The 13,375-nt window shown below is 44.0% G+C and overlaps 1 protein-coding gene across 2 annotated transcripts in view; it reads left to right on the top strand.

The window, feature by feature from the left end:
• Positions 1 to 88: 88 nt before the first annotated feature.
• ARID4B (AT-rich interaction domain 4B) overlaps positions 89 to 13,375 on the top strand; it is an 87,079-nt gene continuing 73,792 nt past the window's right edge. For both annotated transcript variants that reach the window (XM_084514099.1, XM_084514098.1), the window contains exons 1-2: positions 89 to 334; positions 1,287 to 1,349. In XM_084514099.1, the coding sequence (XP_084370225.1) occupies positions 1,344 to 1,349 (6 nt within the window). In that variant the 5' untranslated portion in view covers positions 89 to 334; positions 1,287 to 1,343. The remainder of the gene's footprint in view (positions 335 to 1,286; positions 1,350 to 13,375) is intronic.

Raw genomic sequence — 13,375 nt, 5'->3', positions numbered from 1 at the left:
GCGTGGCCCGGCCCGTCCGGCCGTCAGTCAGTCGGGCGGTCGGTGCGGGAGGGGGAGGGGGAGCGAGGCAGGGAGCGCAGCGCTCAGCGCCGCCGGCTCCGCGTCCGCGCCCGGGTGCGGGCGGCACGGGGCGGCCCCGCCGCGCGAGCACAGCCGTTGGCGGAGCGGGGGCCGAGGGCGCCCGACGGGGAGACGGAGCCGGAGCCGCGGGCGGCGGCAGCAGCAGCAGCAGCAGGAGGAGGAGGAGGAGGAGGAGGCGGCGGCTTCGCCCCGTTCCCTTCCCTCCCCCCCGCCGCGGGTCGGGGGAGTCGCGGGCGGGCGCCGCGGAACAAAGGTACCGGCGGGCGGGCGGGGGGCGAGCCCCGGGCCCCGCGGCGGGCGGCAGGGGGGGTGTGTGTGTGGGGGGGGGGGGGGCGGTTGTTTTTCTGCGCTCGCAGCGCGGCTGCGGCGGGACTCGGCGGCGGCGGGGCGAGGGCGATCGGCAGCCGCCTGCTTGTGTCCCCCCCCCCCCCCGTCCCTCCCGCCCCGCTCCGCTCCGCTCCCTTCTTTTCTTCTTCTTCCTTTTCTTCCCCCCCGCCCGGCCCCCAGACGGCCGCGGAGTTGCGGCTGTTGCTGCCGAAACTCCGGCCGCGGAGTCAGCGCTTTGCTTGTATTTGGGGAGGGGGGGGCACGGAGGAGAGGAGAGGAGGGGGGGGGGGGAGGAGCCGCTGCGATCCGGAGCCGCCGCGATCCGGAGCCGCAGCCCCGTACAAAAGCGGCTGCACCCCCCCCCCCCCCCGTCCCCATGTCCCCCCCCATCCTGCTGCCCGCACTCTTCCTCGTACAATGGAGGCAGGGCCTCCCCCCTCCCTCCCCTCCTCCTCTCCCCCAGCCGCCAAGTGCGGGGGTCCCGGCGCTGAGCTCAACCCCCCCCCCCCCATCCCCTCCTTCCCCTCTCGGCAGCGGGCGGGGAGGGGGCTGCGGCCCCGCGGGGGGCGGCCCCGAGGCCGTGCTTTATCCCCCCGTTCCCCCCCCCCGGCGCCGTGCGGCGGGTTGTTGTTGTGGCAAGTTTCTCCTCCTCTGACAGAAATGGCGTCAGCGGCGGCGAGGCAGCGGCCGGGGAGGGGCGCGGGGGGGAGCGGGGCAGCGGCCGCACCAGGGCTCGGGGAGGGGTGGGGGTGGGGGGGGGCTCGGGGAGGCGCCCCCCGCCCTCCCTCAGCCTCCCCCCCGCGGCCCCCCGAGCCCCCTGAGGCGGCCCCGCCGCCCCTCCCCCGCCCGGTGCCTCAGCGCTTTGTTTTAAATTCCAGGTCCGGCCTCGGCCGCGCAGCCCCCGCCGAGGCTTTTTACCGCAGCCTGAGCTCATCATGAAGGTAAGGCGTGAGGGAAGTGTCCGCGGGGAATGGCCGCGAGGGAATGGCCGTGGGGAAATGTCCGTCTGTCTGTCTGTCTGCCCGGTCCGTCCCGGGGTGCCCCCCCCCACCCCCCCCTCAGTGGAGGAGGACATGGCTGCCTGGCTGCAGCTCGGGAAAAGTCGCCAGAGTTTGGCTGCCGGGCTGCGGAGGGGACCGGGAAGGCTCAGGAAGGTTTTGTGCCCTGTCCGGGTGTCCCTTGCGGTGCCCACAGCCATCGTCGCAGCTCGTTTTTTCCCCGAGCCCTTCTCCTCTCCCATCTCCTTCTTTTTCCTGCGTCGGGCAAGTGCTACAGGAAACAAAGCGTGTCAGCCCCATAGCGTGATCTGCTCTGTGCCAAAATGGACCTGCGTACCCCAAAATAGTTAGGAAATAGCCGGCCTTTTTGTCGTTTTGCTGAGGATGGCTCACCTGAGCTGCTGTTTGTGTCGCTGTGCCCCCCCCCCCCTCCCAGGATCTGTAATTCAGCTCTGGGTCTGGGCTGCGGTAAACCTTCAAAATATAAACCCTATCGAAAGCAATTGTTGCAAGCCTGAGATACATCATCTCATCGGTATTTTTAATATAAAAGAGCAGTCTGTATACGGGGGCTTGCACTGTTAGAGTTATGCTACTGTCTGTCAGCGAATCTTACGTAAAATATGTCCTAAAAGCTGTGTTTACAGCTGGAAATGGCAAATGATACGGATTGCTTTAATTTCTAGATGGATCGGAGTTGCTGAGCAGCAAGCTAAGTCTTTCTATAGAGCTCTTAAAGGTTCAGCATGTGTGTTGTTTTTTTTTCTTCCCCTTTCGTGACTTAATGACAGTATCTTTTAAAAAATCAAGTTTTAATTGCTCTCTATGCTTTCTCTTAAATAAGCATTAAGATCTAAAATACTGCACATCTCTTCCTCATTAAAAGTAAACTGTATGAATTTGCAACAACAGGCTGTCGATGTAGTGTGATACGGAGCTTTCCAAATGTGGCTCATTGCCTGCTGGGGTTGTAGGAGATGGAAGCAAGAGAAATAGGAGGCAGTATAGAGAGCTAGAGAGCTTTTTTTTTTTTTTTTTTTTTTTTTTTTTTTTAAACCTCGGAAGGAAAAACACTTATTTAAATGACAGCTAAATTTGCATACATTTCTAATATTCTTTTTTCCATGTAAACAAATCATACAGTTACCATAGAGATTAGGCTCCGATACTCCGGTTATAGAGCCGTGTAAGTGTGGATAGATGGATGGGAGGATGGGGAGGTCGGATCGTAAGTGGGAATACAAAGTGTTCTGTGAGATAGTGATAGCGCCCCACTTCAGGCTGAATTGAATGTGTAGCAAATGCTCAAATTTTAAGTAACATGCAGAAACCTGTTAATACAGTCATATTTAAGGGGAAAAAAGGGCCCCAGTGTACTTATCCTTCTGTAAGATTTCTGCTGTTGCTGCATTTTTATTTATTTTAAAAATCTGGACGATTTCTGCCACGGTATTCATATGCTGATTTTAAGTCCACGATTTTTGTAATTTGTGTGTAGCATTACATTTATGTATGCTTGAGATAGCTCCAAGTACTTTATTTACTGTGCCTGGTACTGTTAACTGGGGTTAATCTGTAATTCATTACATGGAAACTGTATTTACTTGTTACGATGAAACTTTTAATGACATCATAGCTCAAAAGAGATTTCTAAGGTTCAACCGTCTTTCCAATACCATTTTTTAAGATTTTGGGAATAATGCAGTTCAGCATGACTTTCTGCCTGGCTTAAATTTGCAATTAATTTGCTAAGCCTGCAAGGATAAAAGTTAGTCCAATAAGAAGCAGCAAGGGAGAATGCTTAGGAAAATTAGTGGCTTTCTGTTGGTATCGCACAAAGTAACATTGACTGTATTGGATCGAGATACTGTTTAAATATGGCTGTGCTTTTGTGTGCCTTTTTTTTTTTTTTTTAAAGTTATTGGAAGAGTATTCCTCAAGGACACTTCAGCACACAGAGAATTTAATGCTTTAAGGCCTGGTTTTAGTTTGAGTATGTTGGCTGCAGACTGTATGACCGAGGCCCCGGTTTCGTTTGGTGCCTCGTCGTTCTTTCGGGTGCTGAGGGTGGTGTGTCCCAGCGCACAAAGTGTTAGAACTGGGCTCCTTCTCTGCGTCTTTGTCTCTGTGGGTGAACTTGAACACCTCATGTAGCTTTACTGACTCATTTTTTCAATCTGTGTGCTATAGATAGAATGTTTATCATGCTTTGTAAAACACAGCGAGGTATATTTAGGAAGAGTGCCAAGTCGTACTGATGGAAAGCTGTAAGTCACTCGTCATCTCGCCTTTTGGAACCCTCTGAGACAGCAGAGGGGCGCTGCCTGCTAAGCCATTGCCACCTCCAAAGCCGCCGGCATAATTGTTCTCCCAACAGTAAGCCAACTTAATTCAAGTCGATAAAGTCCCTTGTATAAATTAGTAACTTTAGCCTATTACACAGGCCTTCCGTGGACTGCAAAGACCATTTGGAGACAGTCTTAAAATATCTTGAAGTATATCTTGCAAGGAGTAAACAAATCTTGGGAAAATCATGCATGTTATTGTGATGCTCTTCTAAATCTGGCCTTTTCTTGCATTAAGTGCCTCTGATAGTCATTAATACACTTGTGTAGATAACAGCTAGGATGACTGATTTTTTTTTTTCTTGTTAAACTTGGGTACCTTCTGCATAATGTCTTTTTGCGTTGTGTGTGCTTTGGAAGCTTGCAGAATCCTTTTGATTATTTAAAAACTAATTGCGTGCCATCAAATTACTACCTACTAAGTAGATTGCAAAGTGCATATAAAAACATTATTATGGTTTGTTTTTAATTTTTTTTTCCTGAAGTCAGGAAATAAATTCCAGGAAAGCAGAGTCTTTGCTTTTCAAGAAAGAAACACATACAAACTCAGTTTCGATCATCATTTGTACTTAACACTAAATGTTCATGAGATTTTTTAATATCTACTGCAGTATTTGCTTGAAATTTAAATATGTGATTGAAGGCAGTATACTCACTGTAGTTAAAAAGTTCACTGCTGACTGGCAATAAAAATAGTGAACGTCACAGAAGCTAGAGCAATACACTGTAAATAAAGTGATCTGGAATGATGGCTTAAATGTTTTTAAGTTATTTGCGCGTTAATGTTTTTCAGTCTTCAAAGTACGAAATATTAGTGATGGTAGATATTTCTGTGTTGTAGCTCTAGGTGTTTCTGAGTGCATTTGTCATGCTGATAAATGAAGGAAGCCCTGTGTACAGTTCGTGGTGTGTTTTCTTGTTTGTTTTCAGTTCATTACGAATTTACATTACAGTGGTATTCCAAGTGACCTCTCTATTGCTACACGGAGATCATTGCTGCACACTGTTGCTGTAACCACTTTCACTTAAAGCCAGTCGGTCTGCTGCTCTTGTTCTCTGCCAGTATGGCAGAGGGAGGACAAAAGCAATGTATCTAGTACATTTTTCAGTCTTTAATTTCCAACTTGGAGTGTGAGTCAGCTGAAAGTCCTGTTGCTTTTATGCAGGCTGGAAACTAGTCGTGGAAGGTGGTGACCTTTCACTTTCTGGTTAACTATTTGAATTTCCTCAGAAAAGGGCACTTACAGAGGGAGGAGTCAGTACCATTAGAGTAGTTCTTGTGTTGGAGGGAGGAAAACAGGTAAGTCTGAAGAGGTGGTTTTCCCCTGTCGTTTGTTTTTGAACGAGGAAAAATGATCTTAAATTCTGTCCTGATGTTCCAGTTTGAACAAGTGATCAGAGGCAGTTATTGACTTCCTCATGCTTGCATAATTATGTAGAAAGGAAAGCAAACACCACTTGCACCAAGCAATTACAAGTCACGTTGGAATAATCTAAGCTATTTTGAAATTGGATATTTGCACTTTTGAAATGCTAATCTTAGTATATTTTACAGTGGCTGAACAACATGGAAGTCTGGAATTCAAATCTGCGTGTTTAGCGTGTGTCTGTTCGGTAGTTGAATGTGTTGATAAGGACTCCAAAGTTAATTAGACTACCTGGTGGGAAAGAAGGCCGTTAGACCGAGAAGACCAAAGTTGTAATAAACTATGGCAATGGGAGAAGTTGACTAGCTTGTATTATTATCTTCCAACTTGGTGAAGGGTTTTTGGATCAACAGTCTCATAGCAGCATAACTACTGCATCAGGATGCTGTCTAAGAAAAATGTTAGCAGACAGAATAATGAATATGCAGATCTCCGCTAGACATTTTAGGACGCTTATTCAGTGTTGTACACATCTAGTGCAGAAGTATGCTGTGATACACATGGTATGTATTTTTCAAGCAATTCTGCATTGTAGTTGAGAGGTCTTTCAAAACAAAATGCAATCTTTTTGATGTATGATGCCTTACAAGCACTGTCAAATACAAATACTTGGTCTGAATGTTTCACTGGTCATGTAACCTGAAAAAGGGATAAATTCCAGAAAGGTGGACGTGGTGCATACCACTGCTGCAAACTGGCTGCAATCTTTTGTTCAAATCCTACAGATACATACCATTTTTTTTTTCTTTTCTTAGAAACAAATGGTTTTATAATAGGCTGAAAAATAAAAAATACGGAGCGTTTCAGATCTCATTTGGAAAAGGTAACGTAGATTTTATGGGAAGATACAGAGTCTAAATTTCCTTGCCACCCTAGTGTGATACAGAGCCGTCCAAATGCTAGATTGTTTATCAGTTCTGGACGTACTTGGAAGTGGTTAACCCATTGTGAAATGCACCAGTAGCTTCTCTGCAGTTGTAGTTACTATAATTGGCCTTTCAGCTATTTTTACAAAAGTGCACAAATCTAAGTAAGTACGGATCTCTATCTGCTCCTGTCTGAAGTATGATTCAGGTCACAGCTGGGAAATGTTAGTGAGCTGGGGTTTGTACTGCTGCTTGCTTTTTAGTTGATACGCTTCAGTAACAAATATTTCTCTTCTGCCTTTCCTATTTAGCACTTCCAGGGCTGTCCAGTTACTGTGCTTGCTACTGCTCTCTGGATATTAGCCTGTGCAATGGATTTGTAAAGACTTTTAGGAGGTTTCAACAGGCCTCCAGGGAAATAAGGAAACCTGTTTAGCCCTATGCATAAAGTAAATATTTAGTGATTAAAAACGTGTTAGAACAATTATTTAATAGGTTTTTGATGTAAAATCATACATATATATAATTGGTTAATGAGAGGATTTTTCAAGGGATCCTGGTATGGAGAAGACTGCAAGCTACTTCGATATTCTATCCTTGACAAGATGGCTATTTTCCTTCCGAATAATAGTTTGAAGCAGGGAAGAAATTGAAGAAAGAGCTATTGTGTGTATTGTGTGCTTTTTTTTTTTTTTTTTTTTTTAGCTTGGAGGCCAGCGTGTAAAGCAGTCTTGACCTGTTTAGCAAGAAGTGTTTGTAGGCAAGCTCTGGAAAGGCAGCTGGGAGACTGTCAAGGCAGGGTGGTGGAGGGTGTTGCTGAGTTGCCTGTGGAGAGCGAGGGCTGACGCCCCCAGCCTGCGTTACGTGCGACCACCGTGCACCAGCGGCCTCCCGATTTCGAATATATTAACCACAGCTGCATACGGAGCCCTGCTGTGGGCTTCCCTGACCCCGTGGGGAGTACCGTTCAGGCTTCTCTTATGAGAGCTCTAGGCATCCAGAACTCCCAAATGACATTGCCTTTGTGGTGACTTCTGCAGACCACCCTGAGTAGCGTGCTCTTTAGTGAGAGCGCTCATCGGTCATGATTTAAGCTAACTGTGATGCAGACGTACCAGCGCTCTACACCTCTGTTGTCGAGCAGATCACACCGGTTGGACTAACTGGTGAATAACACGAGGGGTTCTCAGGCAGCAGAGCGAGCCTGAGCTTTTTCTTGTTGTTGAATCTGTTGGTTAGTCCTCTAACAACCTACCCCAAAGTTTTTGTTTTCATAAGCAGTTTGCCAAATTAAGCTTGTACAGTCAGTGAAGGAGTACAGTCTTGTCTTCCTCTTCCATTCCTGACTGTTGATTCTTGCTTCTCTTTGTGCCAGCACCATTTGTGTGGTCCTGAGGTAGACGGAATCAAACTGAAATTAACAGTCAAGTATATATACTCCTCAGCTACAGCAGCATGGCCTGTCCGTTCCCTAACATTTGGACAGAGGAAGGAGGGAGAGGAAAGCAGAAGTGCACCCAGACTGATTTGGAGTGGCTTAAACTGCTTGTGAACACACCTTCTTCCCCATCCATCTGCCAAGTTAGCAGTTCGTAGTCACGAGGCTAAATGTTTTGTAAATTGTCTATATGTGAAATTGCCATAGAGGTTTCTCTAGGCTTGCTTACTAGCTAGAACAGTGCGCTTTTCCAGAGGCTTAAGTCCATGTTTTCTAGAAGGTGTTGAGTTTAAAAGACTAAATGGAATTGGTGATGTGCTTTGAAGGTGATGAACAAAACTTAATTTTGCTATGATAAACACTTGATGTCAAGTTCAGATGGGGAGGTTTTAAGTAGAGTTAGAATTAGACACAGAAAGAGAAAATATTTTAAGTCTTTTTTTGAGGAAGCCATCTTAAGCTTTACTTCCCCTGTCATGTCTGTTTCTCCCTCCTCCATTAAAAGTTCTTATTCAGTGCTTGGAAAAAATATCATTAATAATAGTGTCTTTTTTTCCTTTTTTTTTTTTTTTCTCCCCAAACTGGAGGAAGAGTTGGTACATGATTTCCTGCAGAACAAGACTCAAAAAATATTGAATTCCTATCCTAAAATTAAATTCCTATTCCTAAAGGTGATAATCTTCAGGGAACTAGCATCTATGTTAATACATCCTGACAATAGATATTTTTACCTGCAGAGGGAAGGTTGTGCTACTCATATTCCAAATAAAAACAGTCAGAAACAATAATTTGAGGAGAAATTATACCAGTCTTACTTTGATGAGAGAATGAAAGTCGGGTTTTGATTCTTTCAATGTTAAGAAGGCCTGTATATTTGTGGTGGGTTACTGGAGACTCGGTGATGGTCAGGAGTTACGCCAGTGGGAGATGGTAAGGGTAAGTAGGGCATATGACACCTTCTGCTTATTACCAGAAACTTGATGCAAAAATTTGGACATTTAATATTTTATTTTTTGAAGAACTGGGGTTCTCCCTGAGCTTTTGTCTCAGATCCTTCCCCCCTTCCCTCTTAGACCCCCTTCTGACACGTTACTGTCCATTGTTTAGTCTGGTCCTTCTAAGGGCAGCGAAAAGTAATCTGACTTCAGAAAAATTCTGGTCCAAATGTGTCCGATAGGAGCTTTCAGCTGGTAATAAATAACATAATAGGGAGTGATCTTGCTTGTTTGTTTTTCACATTCTCTTCTGATCTGAAAAAAATGTTTCAGTTTGTGGCAGGGCAACCCGATCCACGGTGATCATTTTTTCCTTTAGATTTCCAGCTATCCTCTCATCAAGAGGCTGTTAGTGCTAAATCCCTTATTTGTATATTTAAAATAGTCCACTTCCTGTTTTCTTAAAGATAAACATAGCATACGTGCTTCTCAGGTCACAAAGAATACTTAAAATTAATTTATAATGGTGGAAGATAGACCTCACCGTATCTCGTGTGAGTGTATCAGTGAAAGAACATTAGCTTAATCTTTGTTAATGCTGTGACGCTTGGATTAATATAACTTCTCTTTCTGTGAGAAATAATAAAGGGTTGAGACGTTTTGGAAATCAGTAGATGTTACACTTGCATTTCAGAATTCAGGAATTTCTAATGGAATATGTGTTTTGCTGCACTGCTTATTGAAGATAGATGATGCTGTAATATTAAACGAATGTTGCCCAAATTCAATCTCTAAACTCAAGAGATAATATATAATTTTATTTTTTTTTCCTTCCACAAATATTGAAGTGCTTTTAAAACGTAGCAATAATTTTATGTTTCCTATTTCATATCTTCATAAGGTTGTTGTGCTAGCTAAAGAAAATAGTGAAGTACATTGGCATAAGTAACACCACATTATAGTTTAAAGATTGGACTGTGATATGTACCAATGCATTGCTGTCTGGAACAGAGATGGAGAGGGAGAAAAAAATTCCACTTGAAGTAATTTCCCTTTTGTGGATGCAGACTCATTCTGAGGTGTCCTTGCAGAACTTTATACTGACAGTCTGCGTGCATTTACCTACAGGACATGATTCGGATAGATTTGTGATGTTTGTGTCTTCTTTGTGGAAATGTCATGCCTATTTTCTGCTATGTTGGACAGGTTAGAAGACATTTAAATTTGGATTCATTGCTTTACTTACAGATTACTAATACAGCTTTTACATTCCTAAAAATCACGGAGTACAAAAGATGATGTTGCCTGATGATGGACAGTGTTATGTACGTGGGCTGGAATGTGAGAAGTCTATTCTTGATCCATTGTGGAATGGGCTGTTGGGGCTGTTGTTTTAACCATGTTCCCTGGAATAATTTAACATTAATTTCCAGAAAGTATTAGTGTGGACGCTAGATGTCTGTCTGCAGTAAATCAGATTTTATTTGTTGGTAATTCTTTGGCTGTTGAGCTGATATTCTGATTTTGGTTTACTTTGCCTCATGGTAGCCAAAATGTATGGATTGCTGTTAAACAAACTTCATGGTATTAAAATAAATCTCTTACTGATTTCATACGTTGACTTTTCTTGGGCAAACCAGTGTATATATTTCCACGTATACACTTACTGGTGTGGGGCGATTCAGGTTTTTAAAGGCAAGTGACCTGAATGGGTTACTTTATATTCCATATAGTGAGGAAAAATCTGTTTTGATGACAGCGTAATAATAGTGTATCAATGAAAAAGAGGTACGTGTATATCCCCCGAGGAAAGATGTTTTTTCTCCATTGGTAATATATATGGCATTAGTAGTGCCTAGATAGCAGCTCAGGTGCTAGTCGGTCATCTTTTAATGCGAGGAAGGCTGGTTTTTGCTAGGGAATATACACACATAGAGATGTTTGTCTCCCTTCAGTGTCACTGATTTCAGTTCAGTGAAGTAAGTAGACTTTTAAGTACAGTTTTGCATTAAAATAGAGAACAATCTTACCTGTTTCTGACTGGAAAAACTTGTTGTGCAACAGCACTTAACTGAATATTTGCAATGGTGCAATAAAATCTTAATTACGGCCTGACAATAACTATCAAACATAGCATCTATTATGCGGCATAAAAATCTTTCACGATCCTTAAGCTGGTCCGATGGAGTTGCTCTATGTGTGAGCAGTGTATTTACTCAGTTGGATTTCTAAGGAAGCAAATCAGTTTTTGTTGTTTTGTGAAAGAAATGTCAGGAGAAAAAAAAAAATGGCAGCAAGCTTCGGGTGCTGCCCTCCACGTGGCTTCGGATACAGTTCCAGGTCTTTGCTGCCTACTGCTTTAGCTGTATCTACATGTCCTCATGCTGCTTGTTCAGAATAAAACTGGAAGAAAAAAAAAACCCAACACATACTGAAATTCCGGAATGCCATCTGCAAACGCCCCGTGTTTACAAGACAGCTCCTTGGTTTCAAAGGAAGCGCAGCGTCTTGCCTTTTACCTGGCGGTTTGTCCTCCCGCAGCTGCTGTGCCCGCTGACCCATCTCCCGGCCCAGCACCCGAAGGAGGCTGTGGGCACGTGCCGATGGCTCAGAAGGGCCTCTGCAGACCTTGTAGCCAGGTGTGCCACTGCTGGCAGCGGTGATGTGCAGTGTTCCTGCTGCGAAAGCAAAGACAAGAGTGGGCAGAGCAGTCCCACGGTACTGCAGGAAGATCAGGGCTCTGGGCCGTGTGTTTCAGGATTTCTCTCTCACTCATTATCTTCCTAAGCTTGGGGAAAAAAAAACCACCACCACTGCTTGTTGTTGGTCATGAAAGTAATTAATAACAGTTTCATTGAGGTATGTCACTGACAGCGTAACCCGTGGATTTGGCAGGCACATGGGTGCTTTACTGGTGGGCACTGCAAGAAAGCCATGTTGGCCCGGGGACCTGGTGGGATGCCTCCCCTTGAACTCAGAGCACAGAGTAAGGTTTCACGTGGGCAGCAACAGTAAAAGTACTGAGATGCAGTAGACCTGGATAGACTATTTTTCTCTTTCACTTCAGTAATCCTAAGTGTTACTTCTGGAAAAGAGGCTAAAAAAAAAATGAAGGTTTTAGTATAAGAGGCTTAAAGACTTTAATAAATAACTGGGCTTTACAGAATAGCTTCAGCACATTTGAAAGCAGTGAATATAGTCTGATATCACCTGTGCAACTTTAAAAAAAAAAAAAAAAAAAAAAAAAAAAAAAAGTACTCCCTGTTCCTGGGTATGTCAGACAGTTTTGTGGAATCGTAGCCAGGATCTTTCCTTAAATAGCCCCTCCCTGGAAATGGCTGCCATTAGTCACAGGCTCAGCCAGCTGAAGATGTTTTGGAAACAGGTGCAGCAATGAGTAGCCAAAGAAGCTCTAGCATTCTTGGTAATTAAATGAGATAAAAGGTATGAACCAAGCACTTAGTGTTCTTCAGCACATGGACTTTTGAAAGGTAGCCTCGTTGAATGCTAGCTGCTAGCATACGCTGTTTGTACAGCACTAAGATGGAATTTTTATTTTCTGCGTAGCACACTTGTATCTAAGAGATGTTAAAGCTATTCAAAATTATGCAGCACTTGATAATTCTCTTTTTAAACTTGCCTTCAAGTGGTTAATTATTTTTCTTTTTTTAGCGTCTGTGTTACTTTTAATGAATGCGTTCTTGGTTTGCTACAGGTATTTCACCGATGGAAAGTTCTTGAAAGGATTTTCAAGTAGTAGGAGTTAGTTGGACTGGAAAAGCTTGCACCTCTGATTTGGATATTGCTTTGTTGGTTAGATCTAGTTTCTTTTTAAAACCCCCAGCCTCCTCTCACGAGCCCAAAGCATGAATACTGAACTACTTGCATTTAGATGGAGAACTTCCTCTGTCTGGAAGACAAATGCTGTTGTGGGGAGGTTAATATTTTAGTTATATCCCCTTACCCATGTAAAATTGCACTGAGTTACATATTTCTTCTGAAGAAAGACACGGACTTGACACTTATTTCTATTGGTACAGGTAGAGTGGGATGTGCAGGTAACTTGTATGGCTTTGTACTTCCTGAAGCCATACCACAGACCTTGGCAGATGGATCTGAAAGAATCATTTGATTCTTCCAGTAGAAGGCTCTTGTACTTACTGAATTTACCACTTTTTTTTTTTTTTTTTCTTTTTTTTCTTAAGATAAGAACCACTTGAAAGACCACTGGTACCGATACAGGTCATAGCCTCCATGGAAGGTTTAAGCCAGTGTTTTGTCCGGATTGCCTGAAATGCATGTAGGATGTGTTCAGTTTATTTGGAACGTTTTTGAGACTCAAAATCAACTTGCTGCACTCTGAACTGACATGGATGCAGAAATAAATTCTCATCCCATTATAATTAGTGCATTTAAAGAGCTGTAGGAAGCGTGTGCTGCATGCAAGGCTGTGGATAGGTCCCTGGGTAGTTCTTGTTTCAGCTGGGTGATCGCACAACTGACCACTGGTGGAACAAGCATTACTGAGACGTGTGGAGAAACGTTTTGCTATTTGCTCGTCTGGCTGTTGGAATTGGTTGTGTTGAGGAGGTCTGTGCCTTGAGCGCATGCCAGGACAACCCTTTAAGAAGCAAAGGATATAGTAGCTATTAAGGAGGCTACAAACTGGGGAGGGGAATGCAAAAGTTAGATTTGAGATATTTTTGATTCTTTCCTTCGACTCACATAGGAAGGGAAGTTTGAAATACAAATAATTTGATTCATTTGGAGGAGTTAATCTGTTGGAGGTTATTTTTATTTTTTTTCCTTCCTCCTCTGCTCTCTTTCAGTGTTCATAGAGTTCGTTTTCTTCAATTGCATGAAAATAAATAAATAGTGGGTTGAGTTAAAACTTACTTAACAGGTTGAGGAACCATCCTTCTGAACCTTCTGAAAGAAAATTGCACTGTAAAAAAATA

This window comes from Aythya ferina, assembly GCF_964211825.1.
Source record: "Aythya ferina genome assembly, chromosome: 3".
NCBI lineage: Eukaryota > Metazoa > Chordata > Aves > Anseriformes > Anatidae > Aythya > Aythya ferina.
Note: the sequence above shows the minus strand (reverse complement) of the source record. Positions and strands in the feature narration are given on the sequence as shown.